Raw genomic sequence first — 20,607 nt, 5'->3', positions numbered from 1 at the left:
CTTTTAGTATGTCATTTCTATGATGCCTTGTCTTGTTGGGGAATAACAGTTTTGCTAAGCAAGGGCATGTGCCTAGCTGGGCATGTACGCAGCAAAACTGTATCCTACCGTACTGAAAACGGGAGGGTCTCATGCTTCATTGCTTATGTGGGTTGAACCGGTAGGTGGTGGGAGAGGCAGAAGTGTGTTCTCCATCTGTTACCTGTAGCAGTCTTACCACAAGTCTGTCAATAAACATAAAAGGTTTTGTTAAATTTTCTTGGTAACTCCTCTTCATGTTTCATCAATTTCATATTAACATCACTTTCTTGACAGCACCTGTATGAAGGTAGAGGAGATGGAATCTCTCTGCCTGCAGCATCAAATAAATTTTAAGTAATTGAATTGATTAGTTTAGTTTAATCAGAATTACAGGTGCCACTCCCAAAGAGTATCAGTGCAACCTCCAGCCTCACCACTACCAACAGATACTGTATTTGCAGTCTGAGGCAAATCTGCTGCCTCTGACAATATCAAAATATGATGATTGTGTACCATGGTTTAAATTGCAAATACATTCCAGTCTCTTCAGATAGGCAGTAGGCTAAGAGTAGATCTTGGGTTTTCCACCTCCAGCTACTGTTTGTGTTGCTAAACTGTCTACTTCTTTAGGCAGACCGGTAGGATTTCCTCCACTAGTACTTAGCAAGTTCCCTCAGAATTGCTGCTAACTGGATGAATCTCTCCAGCTTGACTCCTGCCTTGTGTGAAAGTCACAAGCTGCTGTCAGTTTTTTTCTAGGAATTCACCTTAAGTATCACTCACCTCCTTTTTTCCAGGTGAAATGTGCATCTCTTGTAGGGGAAAAAAATAAAGTAAATGTACAAAAGTTGAAGGAGATCTTAAGGGAGACCAGAGTTAAATAGCAAGCTCCAGAAGGAAAGGCAGGCTGGCCCTGGCAACATATAATTTGTGCTTGTAGTGACAGAGATAACTCAGACATTAGGTTTAAGGGGGTGATGTTGTTATGTTCTAAAATAATGTTGGTTTCCTGTCTTGCCATCTTCTGTGATGTCAGAGAACTAAAATATAAATAAGGAGAGTGAGACAGGCCTGTGCATACTTAGCTTTCTCTATTATGTGTTCAGAGTAATCTGGGTGTGGCATATATGTATGTCTTTAAAAAAAAGTTTTATCTATCATTTATTTCACAGGTAGGCAGCAATTTAAAATTGTAGTTATGGATGATTTTAGAATATTAAAAGCGTGTAACTATAGACTGCTTAAGAAAGGCTGGCTTGCTTGCTCTGATACGCTGTCTGCCAACTGCTAGGCCACTTTGTCAGTTTTATCTTGGCATAGGTTTTTAAGCATACTTGGATAACTTCAGCTTTGCTCCTTGACCAGGTCACTTGAGCCTTTCATTAGAACTTAACTGGTGCTTCCTGCCTGGCATTGGCAAAAGGTACTGGAAGGACACACTGGGCTCTGCTCAGAGTTCCTGCTGAAGTTTATGGTGAATGGTTGACTGCAGTACAAGTCAGATGGGGTTTCATGTTTGAAGGTGCTGATTTAAAATACAGAATTCCCCAAAACCCTAACAACAATAAAACCATACAAAAAAAACAACCAAGCTAAAAAATCCACACCCACCCAAACCCCACGAATTTATCACATCTAAGTATGAACCTGGCAGTTTTCTAATACAAAGTCCTAATTCTGTAAGCAATTTATGATTCAAAAGCCTCAAGTTAATAAAGAAGCCTTACATATAACTAGCTAGTTGTTCTTAAAGATGGTGAGGAAGAACATAATAATTACGTTCAGTAGGTTGCCCTGTTGTACCTCAAAGAATTGGTTGAGCTAAACGCTACTTGCAGAGCTCCAGAGGTGTAGTACTGGAACGATCAGGGTTAGAGGTCAAAGCTATAGGGCTTGGTCATAGATTTTTAATACTAGAAGAACATAGATGCAATTTCAGTGATACGCTGGTGAATGCTTCCAGCTTGCCAAAATAATGCATGAACATGCTTTCCAGAGTTTAGAGCAGAGTTGGAATTCTTCATGTAGTTGCTGTTTAAATGGTATCTCTAGGTAAATTTCACATGCTGGTCTTTAGGTGTTTAACTGTTGATGACCATGGTTGGAGACTTGAGTACATCAGAATAATTAATTATCTAAAGTCCCTTGGTTTGCCTTTTTAATAAAGTTGCATTGGTGAAATGGGGGAACATGGAAATGCATAGTAAATATCTGCAGATGCCTGTTGAGCCAATATCTTTGACTTGAGGAAAAGGTCAGTTAACCTTTGTAGTCTAGAGGGAAAAAATGAACCATGCAATCTTACTTCTATAGTAGTCATTTTTTAATATTAATCTATGAAAAAATTAAGTAAAAGTTTCTTGTTCTTTATAAAAGTGAAAATATTTCCTTAAGAAAAGGGGAAATTTTGACTTTGTCCCCCAGTCCAGGGATCATGATGGCTGCAAGGCTCTGCTTTGGAATCAAATGTTGAGCACTGCCAGATGCCAGATACTGGGAAGAGGCTGAGTTTTGTTGGCAAATGGGATCTGAAAGTTAATTGGTGTTTTCTGCAGGCTTCTGGCTGTGAAATGAAATTGGAAGCCCTTTAGCCACATGGATAATACAGGACCTGAATACAAATGTCACATGTCACCATCAGGGCCCACTGTGAAACAATAGCGTTCCCACTCAAACACTGCGCCATTACAGATCATTTAAATATGGGGATTACATTTAAACTAAAAGCCCCATTTGCCTTTTACTGCAATTTAAATGTCCTCTTAGCAAAAGCTAAGTGACAAATTAAATGAAAAAAGTGCCCACATTTTTAAAGCTGTAATGCAAAACAACCTTTTATTGCTTCTCGTGTGCCACGAATGAATCATTATACTTGTCAACCCTAAACCAAGCCATAATTGGAGCAGCTACTGTTATCAAAGTGGGGCTGCTCTTGTGACAGCTTAATAAAGCTGGAACTGTTAAATTAAATCCCAGATGCTTAATCTGATGAAAGCAGTCAAGTAGAAGAATCCAAGACAAGTATCTACTGCTTGGTGGAGTGATGGTCCCCAACAGCTTGTCAACACGTAGATTACAGGATCAGATTTATTTTTTTTTTTCTGCAAACTACCATTTTCAGTATCTTCATATCCTTCTGCTTGCCTTTCTGGTGAAGAAACTTCACATAATTTGCGTGTTTCAAAACAAACATTTCTAGTAGATTTTCTCCATTTTGATATTTAAGAAGTGTTTAAGGGGGAAAGCTAGATTTTGTTAAAGATTAGTTTCTTGTGGAATAAAAATGCAGTGGGGAGGAGGGCATGTCCAAATAACTCTTGCAAGGCAGTGGATAAAACTAGTCAATATGTTCTCAGTTTGCATCGTGCTGATTCTAGTCTCTGTTAGTCCTCTTATTTTATGATTTTGAGGAGAACTTAAAAGATATTCTGTACTTAGGGCTGGGTGGTCTCCACATTTTAATGCATAAGCTTCTCTAGTCTACCTCAACCACTTGTTGGTATCTGAAGTTTTCAAGTGTCGGAACCTCTCATGATGTTGCCAGAGCCTCATTCATGGGATAAAGCTTTCTTGAGTGACATCCTTAGAATCCTTTCTGTTATGCATACTAAATGGGTTGTTGTTATAAAGGTATTTTCCTGAGCAGAATAATATGTCTTTACCTTCGTAGTTCTAGTGGCTTAGACTTGGTAGTTTTTCACTAGCATCTTGCCCTGTTGTGAGCTGCTTTTAAATGTTGAAACAGCCTGAGGGTCTACTTTGAGTTCACATTTGCTGATTATTTTTTCCTCTTTCTAGATCAGTGATACATTTCTGAGTTAAAATCTAAAGCTAAAATATTATGTTAAAAGGTCATGTCATGCAGAGAAATACTACAATATATTTCCTGAATATCATGTCTACATTTTTATTACTAACACGTTGCTCCTCATCTTAATTCTAAATGTTGAGTTTAGGCAAGGAATTATAGATTAATTAAGAGAGATTTAATTACCATTTTGCTATGAGCGAGCTAATGATTGAGTGTTAAATAATGCTATTTTTTATTTGGAAACCACTCTGAATATTTATGATAAAACTATTTGTATTCATCTCTAGAAAATGCTGGGTTCTTTTAACCTTAACTGAATGAAGCTATTCTCCAGCTATATTTCTATGTCAGGCATTCCTTCCCTTTACAATCAGAGAGACAAACTTGTATGAATGGGACATGCCAGCTGTTTTAAACAGATTATCTCTGCATAGTACTTAAGTAGAGGGAGGGATGGAAGGACAAAAGCAGCTAGGGTTTTTGCCAGTATGCCCCTAGAGGAATTCCTTCTGGGTGCCTTCAGGGTTGCCATGAAGATGAAGCACTAAAGTTAAGCATTCATTACAGTTTTTGTGCTCTAATACCATTTTTCTGGAGCTGTGTACTTTGTGCAATTCGTTTTTAGGATCAACTATGCAGTAGAAACATTCACTTTGCCCCACATTCTATGGTACTTCAAGAACGGTACAGTAAGGCTCAAAGTTTCAAATTCGAGTGCAAAGCTGCTGTCCGTATTTTCATTACTTCTTTGAGTATCCCAGTTTCTAACTCCATGTTCTGTCTTAAAGCTAAGGAGAGTACCAGTGCATGGCGCTTACAGAAAATTAGCTTCAAATTTCTAAGTTTAGATTAGTCAATTGCATGTAATATATTTCTGTTTGAAGTGAAAGCTGTAAGAGGACCTATGTTTCATAGGAGGTGGGATGCACCATGGCTTGCACCATTTCCCTTGGTCTTTCATTGTGGAATTTTTAGATAGAGTGATATCTTACACATACTTGAACTATATCATATCCAATAGTTTGTCTTTGCTGAATGGATAATCCTTCTGTTTCTTTTGTTTAGCCTTAGCTGCCATGGTGAGGTTGCCATACAGTTACAAAGCATGTGCGCTTTCAACTCATGCACTTAAGGTTACATCTGCTCTTTCACAGAATAAACTGTCAATATGTCAGTGTATTTGAATGATTCGTGCTATTGGAGGCACTAAATTAACAGTACTTCTGAGTTTCTGAGCATCACAAGACAGGCTCTAAGGCCTCAGTTGTGGATGACAACTTAAAGAATTTCTGTCATGGCCCCGGAGTCTCAGTTGTTGCTGTCACCTTCATTTCTCTGGTGAATGAAGCCAAACTCCAGTTCTGCAGAGATGGGTTCTGTCTATCTTCTCTATTTCCTTCCTCTGTCATTACTGGCATGTGCCATATAATGGTATTTGAAATGAGGTTATATGAGACCAGAGTATGGCAGTAAGTGGAAGCTACTTCCAGAGAGGGTGTTCTTTCCTGTTGCATGTGTCAGATTTGAGGAATAATGGTGAAAGTAATTAACTTTAGTCTACAAGGGTAGCTTAAATGGTTTATTTTTAATGCCACACAGAAAGGTTAGGTTTTTACTTAGTTCAGTTGGATGGAAAGTACTTTCACAGTGGGAGCCAAATTTCTTGAAGTTACCCACATTAGAACAGTTTTTGATTCCTAAGCTGTTGAACTGAATTACTTATAAATGTCCTAAAAATTGCTCTGTATTAGAACTGGTAAAAAATTCATTGTGGCCCTAACTGTGGAATTGTGACTGCTAAGATTTAAGGGCAGTTTTACTGTGAGTCCAGGCTGGTACCTAGCAGTATTTTCTTTCCTTCTTCTATTTATTTTTAATTCTTTAGTAACATAAAGCTTCCATTTAATTTTCCAAAACCACTTCTAGTGAATACCAGAGCTAGAGAGAGGTAATATGTTTATGGAGAGCAATTACTGAATCTTTAGTGATTTGTCTGAGTTTGACTGTGGTCCAGCAGTCCAGCCTTGAGATATTTTTCTGGGTTTTGTCTTGAATAGATAGTGGGAAAATAATTGAAAAATTTGGAAAGCAATTTAAAGTGGGAGGTACAAGAATCTCTGTCTTCACAGGTCTGTCAAAGCAAGACAAAGGAAATCCTTTGTAATCTAAGATACCTGCATAGACTAAAAAATGGATAGGGAAGACACTTCTGCCAAACAAACAAAAAGTATCTGAAAATCGTAATCGTAGCTGGGCAAATTAAGCTAGAATACTAGAAATAAGGTTAGAATTTTGAGTTGTGGTGGGCGTACAGATCAGCTAACCAGGAGCTGTGCTAGATTCTTGCATTAGGAATCTTAATTGAAGTATGCCATTTTTGTAAAACCTCAACAATCACTTTTGGACTGAAACATGAAAGTAATTCAGGAAATCTTAAAGTGGGTAGGAATTCAGGCTAGACAATCAGATTGGGTTCTTCTGGCCAGTTAATGTGCATTAGTTACATTCTGAGAACATACTTGTGGCAATTACACTTTTTTTCTGAACTTCCCCCTATGCAGGGGAGTGTTTGCACTTTGTCCACTTTTCTGGAAGAAAAAAAACCAAACCAAAACTCTTTTTATCTCTTTATGAATATCTTGTTTTGTTTGAACTTCTCAAACTTTACAGTTTTGCATCATGATAGAAAGACATGAGAGGAATTCATCACAATGATAAATTTAAACAGAGGTAGGTTAGTGTATTTATAGTTTATAGTCACTTTAACTTCTTGAAATTGTTAACAGTCTCTGAAAATAGACTGACTACTCAGTATGTTACCAGTTAAAATATCCGATCTCTATTTTGGGCATGAACACACTTTATTCACCACCTAGCTAAATATTGCCAGCTGCTTAAAACTCTGAATAATCATGTTAAGATGCTCTTAAAGGAGGACTTTTTTATACTATTTGTGGTAGCATTAACAATGCTTTTACCTTAGGTTGTTGGTTTGTGAACAAATGAATGATACTGTGAATATTGGGGAAGTTAATCAGGGAGATTCGTTTGCAGGTGCTTTATAATTCCTTCTAGCTTTGTAAACCAGTAGCCCATGCCTTGCTACAGTGGTTAGGTGCATAGTGTGCTATGGTGCATAGAAGGGCATTTAATTAACGTTACAGATCCTGAGCAACTCTTTGAGAGACTGTAGTCTTAGGCTATGATGCTGTAATAGCCTGTGATACTGTAAACTGCACCTTTCAAGCAAATTTCTGGTTTTGCATGAAACTCTTCTATCAAATGGTGGAGTGTCTGCAAAGATGCAAGTTTTTAAAACAAACTTAAATCATAACTGGAACCACGGGCTTATGCAAAATGGTAGAAGCGCTTGGTTAGTTCCTTTTTCCATTGTGCTGAAAGTTGAAAATGTAGGAAAATGAGAGCAGGAGGTTTTTTTGTTAGTTGGCACGTAGAGATCAAAACTAGTAGCTAAGGAGAGTTTAGAGTAGAATCTCTGTATGTAAACACCCATTTCCTTTCAGCCAAATACGTGTGTGCTTTTAACCCTTGGATCAGCAGTACGCAGCAAGAGAGAAAGGGGAAATTAAGAAGTTAACTTTTTTTTTGCCCCTGGGTTACACCTCCGTTCTAATGCACACCTGGAGTTTGGTGTGCAGAAGGGCAATGATTCCTTCTTGCCATCAGTAATCTATTGCATTAATCAGCCAGCTAGTGTGAAATGCATGGGGAGTGATTATACTATCATACACAATACAATCAGTATGAAGCACTTGTCAAGACCAATACATCAAAGTTTAATTCAGTAATAGAATGAATTAGAGCAAAATGAAACATTCTGTTCTCCAAGAAACACAGCACCCATAGAAAGCCTTTTTTTCTTTTTTTTCTTTTTTGAAGTCTGCACAGAGAAACCAGAATTCATTAAGGAATTGTTTTTATGAATAAAATTGCAACTTGGATCCAACTGAATGCTGAGAGCACTTTTCCTTGGGGTTCTTACTGAGGAGAGAACAGCACTGAAGTGCTTCGCCTATCTTTACTATTCCATAAAAGCTACTGTTTAATTGGAGTGTTCTCCAGTGGGACTCCTGATTATGCTTTGTTCTGGTGGAGCTCTCTCCCTGCCTGCAGGAAGGAGGTGGCATTGCCAGTCATTCTGAAGGCACTTGCCCTTCTCATTGAGAAGCAACAAATACCACACACTACCTTCTTTGGGGTTTCCAAATGGCTGTCCCAGTGTTTAAAAAACAGATGTAAACCACTTAAAATCTTTTCTGACGCATCTAGTTAAAGGGATCATGGGTTCTGCCTCCTAGTATTTTTTCTATTCTGGCACTACCAATGCTGGAAAATGATGCTTTTGTAGTAGAATTGATTAGGCTCAAATGGGGTGCAGTGGCAAGTGTGTAGCAGTTACCAAAGCTGACTTGTCTGTGCACAAAAGGAATGATCTTGATTACGTGGCTCCGTTTTCTTTGAAATAATCAAATGCTACTAACCAGGTAGCTTAATGGGTTTTATTTTTTGAGAGAGATGTGCATTGATGAAAGGGGCAAAGAAATATCACTGTACATATGCATCTGTTTTTTGCATATCTTAATTTTGTGAATTAATGGATTGATCTTAAGTATATTAGAATCATAGAATAGAAAATTAAATACAACATTCTAAAGTAAGGGGGAAGTCTCAGCCATTACACAGGTATTACACATGGGGAAATCCTGACCCAAGCTTAACTACGCAGCAGCCATGACAGGGTAACATAGTATTTCGAGAAACAGCAGATTTCTTGGGAAGATTATAATCAAATAAACAACATTGTACACTGGATTTTCAGTCATGGTCAGTGTCCTAGCACCCAACTTAGACTTTTTCCATCACCACCTTCCCATTTACTATGGCAAAAGCAAAATATAATGGGGTTTATGAAAAACAAGCAGTGCTTATTCTCTGGGGAGAGTCTGTATACATTCCTTGCACTTCCTTTGGCTTCATGAATACATGCATAGACAGGATGTGTAATTATGACAACATGTACTTTTAAAGTGACTGAATGCTTTTTAATGTTTTTTGATTTGTATATTTAAATCCTAATAAATGTAAATGCACACCGTCCCTTTCTTCGTCGTGAATTCAAAGGTAGGGGTGCCTACTGAGAAACACTGATGTTCTCTTGTAGGTACCAGGAAGGCATGCACTGTGTAAAACAGTAATGTAACCTATTTTTTCATAGTGTGAGGCACACTATAAAGATGAGAGAGAACCATGCATTTTCAAGAGGAGTGCTGTCTGAATCACAGATCTGTTTTGGCAAAGGTGGCTTTTTCCAGGTCAGGAGGCTTAGTGTTGAATGAAAATAGGCAATTTCTCACTATGATATGACAATTCTAATATTCATTCCTTTGTGAAATTAATATCAAATTGCATTCACAGCATGTCTCATTTTCCAATTACCTTCTGTGAGAAGAATTTTTGTATATTGGGTTATGATAACTTTGTCACTGTGCTGTGATTAGTTTTGCATTGGAAAGATGTTAGGTCACAGTCAAGGGATCAAAATTGGGAGTTTACATTTGGTTTAGCAGCATGTAGCTAGGGAGGGAAGATGTGTCAGCCTACTGAGAACCAGTATGAAAATATACCTGATGCCAGAGGAGAAGAGCAGGAAGACTCTCTCCTTACTTGGTTAGAGCTACAGAGTATGTAAACACAAACACGTTCTCTGGTTGATTGGTTGGGGCTTGAGTTTTATTAGTTTTTTGATGTTTTTCATTGGTTTGGTTTGGGGTTCTTTTTTCCGTTTAATGAGGCATTTGTTCATATTGCAGGTGGCATTGGTGATATCATTAAATCTAGTCAAACAGGTAAACTTGAGAATGCCAGCAGTCTGTTTGGGGAAACTTCTTTTGAGCATAGACTGTTGCTAACAGCAGTTAGCAGTTCATTGCCAGGCTGAAGTCACTGGAAATGGATTTAGATACCTTCCCCCCAAATTACAAGTAGCTGCCCTTCATTATTCCTTAAGCCTATCTGTAGTAACAGGTAAGCATGGTCAGCAGTTTCCCCATATGTGAGCGATTAGGCAGAAAATAGAAAATCTCATTTGAGGCCAATGTAAGCTTCCAGGTTGGTAGTGACATTTAAAGGGCCAGTTCGGGGAGACTTCTACTGAACAGCATAGAATAGAAAGAGTATTCTCCAGGCTCCTTCCAGTTGTCATGGGGTAAAAATCTGAGCACAAGTGAACATTTTCCTCAAGAGTTTTTCAGTGCTAGGAGCAGGACAAGAACCAGTGAATTGAAAGAGCTAGAATGGAGCAGATGTCAGGGGAGGGGGCAGGCACTGAGGGAGCAGGAGGGGGAGGAAATATGAATACAGGCAAATGCACACATTCTAGAGGAGAGGAAAAAAGAAAAGGAAAAAAATCACCACCACCCTCAAAGAAAAAAAAAAAAAAGCAACAAAGTACACAACCCCCACACCCCCTAAAAAAAACCCTAAAAAAAAAAAACCCAAAAACACCAGAAAAAACACACAAACCAAAAAACCCCATACTGAAGAGTGTGGGGTCATTGGCATTATGCATCCTTCTCCCAGATGGTAGCCTTTGTAGCACTACAGGAGCTGAGCCCGAGGCTTTTTCCATTCCCTTTGCTTCTTGTGGGGGAGTTTTGTCTCACCCTGCTCTTCTGCAGGGAATCGTACAGCCATGAAAGCCGTGTGAGATCTCATATGTGCAAGCCACTCACCCTGAAGTCTCTGGGACCAGGGTGCAGTTGGGCCCTATTGAAATTTCAAGTGGTTTTTGTGAGGTTTATTAGAAATGCACTTGTCCTTGGGCTTCATTTGCATAAAAATAGCCTGGTTTTCTGAAACAATGGCTGCTAACAATGTAGTTATGTGTGAGGTGGTCTCCCTGTTTAAGCCAAAGAAGTTGTTAAAGGATTTTGGTACTTCGGCATATTTCTTCCCCTCTCATGCTTCTTAGATGTACCGCATGCATAGCGGAGCTTCTGAAGAAAAGTGAATTCCTTTGCCTCTAGTGGTGTTTCTGAGATGTGGAAAAAGAAAAGGCCGTTCATTCTGTAGGGACATGGTGTAATTAGTACTGTGTGTTCTGCCTTGCTGGATGATTGAAATACGTACCAAATGCAGTTAAATTATTCCACTTTGCTTTTGCTTCAGTCTGAAAACACTGGGAATCTGGTTACAAAGTATTAAATGGGATGTTTTTTTGTTGGATGCTGAGAGGTGCAGTGTCTCCTTAGTGCTCTCAAGTGATACTTGAATTTGAAAATAAATAATTACGCCCAAGTTAACTGTTCTTTGGGGCTTTCCAGTGTGCCCCATCTTCTGTTTTGTTTTGAATACTGCGAGGAATACAGTTGCTGTGTCTTCAGCAGTGCTGAATGTATTGATGCTTAGTAACAAGAACCAGTTGTAATTTGATTGGAGAATGAGGTATGTTGGCAAGTGTGTCTAAAGAAAGTTGTATGATTTGGTTTTAAAAGAAGTTTTTAAGAACAGTATTGGCCTTATTCACTCCTATGGCAAGTTTCAGACACTTCCAAACAAAACCCACTTGCTGTACTAAACTTGCTGTATTTAACTACTGTACAGTAGTAGTGTACTGCAGTGTAGTGTCCCTCTGATGTTCTGTACTGCACCATATCATATTTTGTTGTGGCTAGATCTCTGTGATACTACTTCCCCATTCCATGTTGGTCTAAATAGCAGGGGACTTACAACCTTAAAGATCAAGCTGTGTTTCCACTGGTTCCTGTGCTGTGGCATACCGACATGCTGAGTTATTGTAGGAATTAATGTAATGTGATGGCCTGTGCTCTGAGTATCCATTTTACATTCTTAGCTAGCAAAAGAATACTTCAATGTGAGAATTATTATCCTGGAAGAACCAGCTGCATTTTTATTCATTTTTTTTCAGCCTGCCATGAAGATTGCATAGTTTAAGCATATTCTCCTAATCTCTTGTAGTGAGTGTATTAGGAACATTCTTAATCAACAAATGAACTGTTTCTAAAAAGCACTTTCAGAGGTCTTCATACTTATGTCAAAAGTTCATGCTGATGAAGGGACAGCTGATTTAGAGAAAAATCTTTCCATTTGAAAATTGTCACTAGAAACCTTGATGTATTTGTGCCTGCCCTGCTATATAGTTTCAGGGAACAGGTTCCGAAGTGATGGTGTGTGTGAAATGTCAGTGCAAATTAGCTTTCTCTTCAAGCTCCATAAACAGAAAATGTAAAACAAATTTTCTAGTGTAATCAAATTACTGAAGTAGTTGCAGTAAAAATATCTTACTCCTATTAGGCTGCACAAAGCCAGTGTTTAGTGGATCTCTGAGACCCCAGTGTATTTGGGAGTGAGTTATACTATCAGCAGTACTTACTTCTGCTAGTTTCCGAGTGTGGAAGTGTATATTTAGAATATACATGTCTTACTAAGGCACTTCTTTAGTTCCTGTGATATGAAGCTGGTAGATACATAGTCCTGTTCATAGAAAACAGCATTATGCCTCTAGTACAAAAATTAAAAGAAGAATGTGGATAATTTCTTTACGTGAATTCTGGTTTGGTTTTGACTGATGTTCCTGTCTAATGAGCCATACATTGCAAAGTCTAATTTTCTCATACAAAAGACCTCTTCATGCCCTTTAATTGCGAAAGTTGGCTTGGTACCATCTTTCAACTGCTTCAGATGGGCCATGCCAGCTCCAAGATCCTGTGTCAGGAATTCACTCTGCTGGGTGTTAGGTGTAGCTGGGAAGCAAGCAGAGTAGCCTTTGAGGGGAGAAAAAGTGTTAGAGTATAGAAGTTTGCAATTAGTCATCGGCTGTTGCATTTTTAATAGAAAACATAATTTAGCAATTTTTTTAAAATCAGGTGCTCTGTGGATGTGTATAGTCTTAAATCCCCACTGCAAGTTGGAGCAGAAGTCCAGTTGGCTAAAACAGCTGAAAAAATGGAACAGTGTGGATGTTTGTCCCTGGGAAGATGGAAACCATGGAAACGAACTGCCCAATTTAACCAATGCTTTGCCTCAGGGTGCAAATGCTAACCAAGGTGAGCCTAAACATATGCACTGACTGCAACGTATAATATAACCTCTATCTTATACACTCTAGCCCTGCAGAATTCAGCACTCTTTCCTGGAACAAGTAACTTTCTTGTTGAGGATTGACCAGCCAAAATTATTTTCACTAATACTATACTTGCAGAAGGGATAAATAGGTGGGTTTTTTTGTGCTGGGGCTGCAATGTTTTCACAGCAAGTATTTGCATTTAGTTAGTTCTAACTTTTCACCTAGTGCTTCTAAATACGTGTTGCATGAAGATTGGATGTCCTTGAAGTATGTCATGTAAAAGTCTGTTGTTTCTTTGCTTGACTATAATCTTGCATTCTTTCTGGTGTTGGGTCTTTCATTTTGTTTGCAGTTACAAGGCCTTTGATATCTATTTAAAGAGGGATCTGTTGCAACTGCATTAAAGTTGAGTGCGTGAGAAACTAAAGCAGCAATCTATGGGATGTGCTCTGTATGTGCAGTGTGCATTGCCAGGTGCGGGGGAATTGTAGAGGCAATACTGGCCTGAGAGGAGGTGCCTTTTCTTACTCGTTATCAGGCTTTCTAATCTAAAATGCAGTTATCAAATCTGACAGTAGCCTTGTGCAGTTCTCCTCAAGCAAAGATGGCTACTTTGCTAATAACTGGGGAAGGTGCAGGATACTTACCTGGGAAAAAACCCTCGTAGTCCTCAAAACCTCAGTGCTTTGATACCTGTTTCATATAATCACTATAAAGTTAACAGTCTGTGCTTGGGAGATGACAGGTTTGGGCTTAGATGGGGTTTTCCTTGTTTCTTTTTCTTGAAAGTTGACCTCTGAAGGAAATAGACATGGTTCATTTTTAAATCTCTCAGCTAGCCAGGGACAGAAGTTAATTCCGCATCTGACTCCCTATAGAGGTGTTTTGCTTTCTGTATCTTGTGATGTTCAGCCCAACTTGGGCAGTCCAGTGGTAACTCCGACATAGCATCTCAATGGTCATAGACATAATGCCATGTCAACAGAGTGATTTTGCTGTAGGAAGATGTCAGGTAAGGATTATGTCAATCCCAAGGCCTCTGTACCTCACTTTCTTTACAGTATTTGTATATTTATGACAAGAATTATACAAGTGCTCAAAGTTAATGTCACTTCTGAAAAATCTTTCATGCATTGTTTATCCATTCCTCATCCTGGCAGTTCTGGGTCTGAGGAGGAAAGAAGCTGGGGATGCTTGAGTAGCTGTGTACCATATACTTTCTAGTGTGGTTTTGTGGGAGTTTATATATGCTGTTGAGTGTCCTTAATCTCTAATGTTTCCTCTGCAAAGTCATGTTTAGCATCAGCCATGCTGGTTTGTAGAACTCTCTGAATGCAAAGTGAATGGCGCACACTTTGAGCTGTTGGGTAATGGTAGGATGTGAAATGTCATCTGCGGGCTGCTTGGTGCAGAGAGGGGCAAGGCAGGCTGCTGTCGGTTGGGGGTGGTGAATAGGCAGAGGACAAGAATACTGTGAATGACTGATTCACATATGAATGAGTAAAGCTGATGCAGCTTTCTAAACTTGTGCAAATGACAGATTCGTCGAACAGGCCACATCGGACGGTGTTCACTCGAGCCATTGAGGCATGCGATCTGCACTGGCAGGACAGCCACTTACAGCACATTATCAACAGTGACCTATACGCCAACTACTGTTACCATGACGACACTGAAAACTTACTCTTTGACTCTCAGGGGTGGCCCCTCTGGCATGGTAAGTGGCTAAACCGGAAAGACATTTCCATTACTTGCTTCTTTGTTCATTTTCTATGGCATTATTTTGGTAGGGAGGGGGGAGCTGGTGGAGAGATGAATGAAGAGCCTGGCAAAAAGAACAGAGGGTCCCTTGAAATACTGGCTCGGAAGTAGTCCTTTAAGTCTCTCTTGCATAGCTTTTAAAACAACAACAAAAAAAAACCAAACAAAAAAGCCCTTTTGCGTAACCTAGCAAAACAGGCTATTGCAGACATGGAAGCATTGCTATTCTTCAAATATTTTCTCCATTTTAGAACATGTTCCTACAGCCTGTGCGAGGGTGGATGCATTACGATCTCATGGATACCCACGAGAAGCACTGAGACTAGCAATAGCTATTGTTAATACACTAAGAAGGCAGCAGCAGAAACAGCTGGAAATGTTCCGGGCTCAGAAAAAAGGTAAATGTGGGGAAGAGAGAAGGGCAAAGGACGTGTGGGGTGACAATAACATCAGACTGGAACTTTGCATGAGAAAACCAGTTTTGAAACTAAAGCAAAAGAAGTGACTTGAACTCTTGATGATGACAGTGGTAATGTCACATTCTGGATGTCAGAGGTTTTGTGTAAGATGGGTTGTGAGCTGTGCCGGACAAAGACTCTATTCTGCCCTCTCCAGTGTCTGGTATGATGGGGCTTTTATCCCAATCATGATTTTTGGTTACACAGTGGAAATATTCACTGGCTTCTAAACAGAGCTTTGCATTTGGCCTGTCAGGTGTTTAATATTTTTTTCATATGATGACATATAATTTAGCTGAACTATGTGTTTCTGAGTTGGCATTACGGGTAACGAGGAAGCAAAGTCTGCACTCTGTCAAATTTGGCAGTTTGTTCAGGAAGAGTCTCTTAACATGCTTAAAGTTTTAGTGTTTTTCATCAGAGGTGGATTTTTCTCTTGAAACACTATTTTTTTATAAAACATTCTATGGTGTTCCTTTGATGAGCACTACCCTTGGGTTTCTTGTCTTTTTTTTTTTTTGAAGGAACATCCTCCTTTCCATACAATTTCTATGCCATTTGATCCTTCCTGCCCAAAATAAACCTGCACTGAACTTTGTTGTTAGTTTGAAGAGCAGAAGAAGGGATGGCATTATGGTTAAAGAATGCACATGGAAAGACTAGAATTACTTTCTCTGCTGCTACAAGAATCCCTTTATTCAAATTTTATTTTAGATGTTTGTTGCTGCTCTTAGCTACATGTGTCCTCATGCATTGTACCCAAGGTGGGGCTTTTTTTTGAGCACTATTATGGATCCTAGATTTGAACAAAACCTAAAAGCACTTCTGTTATTACTTAGGAGAATTTGCAAAGTGGTTTTATCATATAATGTAATTTTCCTTAACAAGTGTTCCCTTAAAAGCTTTGCGGCTTTTCTGCCTTCTCAGACTGGGGCGATAAGAAGGTAGAGAGTAATGTCAGTGCGTGTGAACGTGTGCCTTCACACACTGGGAGGTGTGAAGGGTCTCCTGCAAGTGTGCTGGCCATAGTACTGCTCCATTTCATTCCCAGTTGCTAATGCAGCATCTAGATGTTGGGTTCTTCTGTTAACTTAAGTTCCTTTGCCTAGGAGCAGTTTCTGTAGCAGTCAACTACATGCTATTTTAAGTAAAAAACAAAGTGTATGGAATGTAATCCATCCTATCCTGAAACAAAGAAGTTTGTTGTATGTTGTCACTGCTTTTTCATTTTATTTCTTTTATGTGTGGAATTTTTCAAAGATGCTCTTTTAATACCACAAAATGTGCTGGTCTTCTCTATGAGCAGATGAATTCTGCAGCTCCAGCCCTGCTTTAGGTTAATTTAGCAAACACCATGTGCTTCTACTTAACTTTTATTCATGTGACTGATCTGATGTCCGTGGAACCACTTGCATGATTTTAAAGTTAGAAGTCTATATGACTGAAGGACTGAAGTTCGGCATGACACAAGTGAAGCTCGTAAGTAGGCACAGTAGAATAAATAGAACATAAGTGAGTCAGTAAGAAGTCACTGTCATTAATCATTTTGGTAATATTGCTCACTTCTTTCTATCACCTTTAGCACATGCTATTTGCTAGCAAGACAGTGATTTACTTGTTTGCTTTTCATATTACATATCAGTGAATTCTTTAAAAAACCCCACCCTCTAGACAGTGTAGCTGTTTCATTTAGTAGCCCCACACATTTAAATAGGCAAGAAGCAGATTTTAAAAGCTCTTTGATAATGGTTACTTGGAAAGATGGCACTTTGTGAACAAGAGAGTGAAGGCAGGTATAAGTTAGTGTGTAACAGGCAGAGAAACAAAGCATCCCTAATATCTTTTATGTAGTTTTTAAATGGTCACCCGTAGTGTGCTGTCTGTCTCACAGCTCAGTCCTGCGTGTAGGAGGAAAAAAGCTGGGAGTTGTGGTCAAAGGGAAGCTGTTGCCAGAAGACTCTTAATAAAAAAAGGGATTTGGGGGATCTTTAACATCTGTTACCACAACCACACCGCCTTCAATTCACTGTGCTAAAGAATTTTTTCATATCGTAACCAAATGATCATTGGGGGCTGCAAGACAAAGTCTCTCTGAAGGGGGCTGCTGATTGGAATTTTCGAATGACAAACAATGCACTTGATCCGCTTAAAGGATGATTCCTTCCTTTTGCATCTAATTTAAACATTTTATTCTTTTTTTCTTTCTTTCTTGTTAAAGGAGCTGTCATCATGAGTTTATTACTTCAATAAATGTTTAAATGCAGGATAAGCTTATATTTTATTTATGGAATTGGGACATGTTTAGAATATTTTCATTTATTTTGGTGTCATCAGATTAACTTAAAATGTAAGAATTGCACTGTGTCTTTTGAGCAAGGAAATTGTTGTGAATATTTTAGAAAAAGAGTTTTGTTGTAGTGTTTCAGCAGACGTTTTCAGAAGAGCTACTGGTATCAAGTAACAGGTTTCAATAGACATTGCGTTTGAAAATTTTGACCCATAATGCACTTTGCTAGTGCTCAAAATGTCTGGCCTTTGTTCTTTTTCTTTACCTCTTTTAACATATTCATAAAGAGTGACGAATTCACTCTCAAATACACCATTTTCTCCTTCTAAGCAGAACCTACTGGAAATACTTTGAATTCTGTACCAAGACCATTTTAATCAGTTCTACTTTTACAATTGTTCTGAGAGGCTGACATGACTTTCTTTCTCTCCCTCCATCTTTTCTGTCACAGAACTTCTCCACAGAGGAGTAACCTCAATAACAAATCTTGAAGGTTGGGTGGGACACCCTTTGGACCCCATTGGCACTCTCTTCAGTAGCCTGATGGAAGCCTGCAGGGTGGATGATGAGAGCTTCCATGGATTCTCAGACTTCACGGGTAAGGCCAAGCTTATCTTCTGTACATCTTCATTTACTGGAGGCAATTTTCTGTCCTGCCTTTCTGATTCAGCATCAAAGTCACTGTTACTATAGTATAAGAACTCACATTTGCATTCCTTAAGAAAACACAAAGGAGAGAAAATGTTTAAAATGTGAAAGCACTTAAAATATTACCAGTTACTCGTTCTTAAAGACAATGCCCTATTTCAACCTTGAAATAAAATGGGTGAGACATGACTGCAGCAGCTCTCTCCACATACATTGGTCTGTCCTCTTTGAGAAACTGCAGGGAATCTTAGAATCACAGAATTGCTGAGGTTGGAAGGCACCTCTGAAGATCATCTAGTTCACCTTGTCTGCTCAGAGCAGCATTACCTAGAGCAGATTGCCCAGGACTGTGTGTAGTAGGGTTTTGGATAACTCCAAGAATGAACACTGTTCAAATTCTATGGGCAACCTCTTCCAGTGTTCAACCACCCTCACAGTGAAAAAGGTATTTTCTTATGCTTGGATGGAGTTTCCTGTATTTCATTTTGTGCCCATTGCCTCTTGTCCTGTCATAGGATACCACTGAGAAGAGTTTGGCACTGTCTTATTTTGCACATATTTATACATTTTGGTAAGATCCTCCTGGGCCTTTACTTTCCAGGTTAAATAATGCCACTTATCTCACTCTCATTACGTGAGAGATGCTGCAGTCCTTTAATCATTTTTGTGGACCCTTGCTGGATCTGCTCCAGTATGTCCATGCACTGGGGAGCCTGCAGGTGGACACAGCACTCCGGGTGTGGGCTCACTAGTGCTGAGGAGAGGCAAAGGATCACCTCCCTCAACCTGCTGGCAACACTTCTGCTAATGCAGCCCAGGATGTTACTGGACTTCTTAGCTACAAGTATACACAATGCTTCAAACTGGTGACAAAGAGTTTTAATTGATTACATGCATGAACTGTAAATGATATGAATTGGAAAGCAGTTTTGCAGTATTGATATATGATTTAGGAAAGAATGTGTACGCCCATTTTAATTTCAGTATTTGCTTCCCAGAAGCTTGACTGATTAATTCCTTGTTCTCAGTCTTTTCACTTCTGTAGTAGCTTCTTACCACCACTTCTGTGGACAGAAACTGGATTCATCCCTCTACCTGGAGCTTTTTTATACACATACCTGCAATCTTCGTGGGGCTTTGCCTCAAAACTATTTTCATTCAATTAGATTTTCTTCATTAAATTTCTAATCCCATATCCATCAATTCTGGAAGAACTTTTAATTAAAAAATAAATTAGAAATCAGGTTCCTTGCAATTATAAAAAACCCACAACAACCCCATGAAATGAAAACAGTGTGTGTTGAAAAGTAACTTCCACCTACACATGCCTATACAGTTCACCAAAGGCATTCAGCCTTCCTATTTGCTGCAGTTGTCAATCTCCTCATAACTGGCCATTGTAACTTTTTGTTCCCAAATCAGACTGTGAACTGCTACAGGTTGGAATAGCATTTTGTTATATGGTATGGCTGTGAAGTGCCAGATGAATCAGTAGTACTCTCTACATAAAATCTTTGCTAAAAGTAGGGCTTTTAGTGTTAATAAGTATTTTTATCATAAATGCAACTGTAACAAGTAATAAAGAGCTTGAAAAGAGCTGTAGCAAACAGAGGATGTTCTAAACTTGTGGAGTTCCCTGATCTATTGTATTTGCACAATAGTAATGGCTTCAACTGAAATTGATGCAGGTATATAAGCACCTTTCCCTTCCTCTTACACATCAAGGCTTTAAGGAGATAAAGAAATGGGTGGATTGTAAAATTTTTGGCCTCATTAATGCAAAGCTGGAAAAACTGCCTTTCTGTAAATCATGCCGTTTAAAAATAAAACGTATAGTTTTACTTGAGTGGGTTGTTTAAAATCTAATTGTTCTGTGTATTTCTGTCACGTAGAATTTGGTGGTATGTTTTAAATTGGATCACTGGATTTTGAGTTTGTGCTAGGAATGTAAATAATTAGAAATAATAATAGTAACAGAAGAAGCATTTGTATATGTATGTCGTGGTTTAAACCGATCCACACAGGTCGTCCACTCACCCCCCCACCCTGACCCTCCCCGCTCCCAGAGGGATGGGGAGGAGAATCAAGAGAATGTAACTCCCACGGGTTGAGATAAGAACAGCCCAGTAACTAAGGTATAACACAAATCACTGCTGCTACCACCAATGATAATATTGATAAGAGAAAACAACAAGAGAATACGATACCACCGCCGAACGAGTTCGACCCCCCCCGAAGAGAGAGAGCCTGCCCTTCCGGGTAACTTCCAGTTACCTCTCCGGGCATGACGTGCTGTGGTATGGAATACCTCTTTGGCTAGTTTGGGTCAGGTGTCCTGTCTCTGCTTCCTCCAGGCCTCCCTCGTCCCCAGCAGAGCATGAGACTCACAGAGTCCTTGGCCAGAATAAACATTACTTAACAACAATTAAAAAACAATCGGTGTTATCAGCTCTCTGCTCAGGCTGGAAGTCAAAACACAGAGCTTGCACCAGTTACCAAGAAGGAGCAAAACGGC

General features: G+C 39.1%; 1 protein-coding gene across 3 annotated transcripts in view; it reads left to right on the top strand.

Annotated features, from left to right (window-relative positions):
* Window positions 1-20,607, top strand: part of ZSWIM6 (zinc finger SWIM-type containing 6) — a 134,157-nt gene that overhangs the window by 94,852 nt on the left and 18,698 nt on the right. For 2 of the 3 annotated variants that reach the window (XM_065662649.1, XM_065662651.1), the window contains exons 5-8: window positions 12,739-12,918; window positions 14,479-14,655; window positions 14,951-15,097; window positions 17,896-18,042. In XM_065662649.1, the coding sequence (XP_065518721.1) occupies window positions 12,739-12,918; window positions 14,479-14,655; window positions 14,951-15,097; window positions 17,896-18,042 (651 nt within the window). The remainder of the gene's footprint in view (window positions 1-12,738; window positions 12,919-14,478; window positions 14,656-14,950; window positions 15,098-17,895; window positions 18,043-20,607) is intronic. The other variant, XM_065662650.1, reaches the window with a different exon arrangement.

Source organism: Lathamus discolor, chromosome Z, assembly GCF_037157495.1.
Source record: "Lathamus discolor isolate bLatDis1 chromosome Z, bLatDis1.hap1, whole genome shotgun sequence".
NCBI lineage: Eukaryota > Metazoa > Chordata > Aves > Psittaciformes > Psittacidae > Lathamus > Lathamus discolor.
This window is presented reverse-complemented; position numbering and strand designations above follow the sequence as displayed.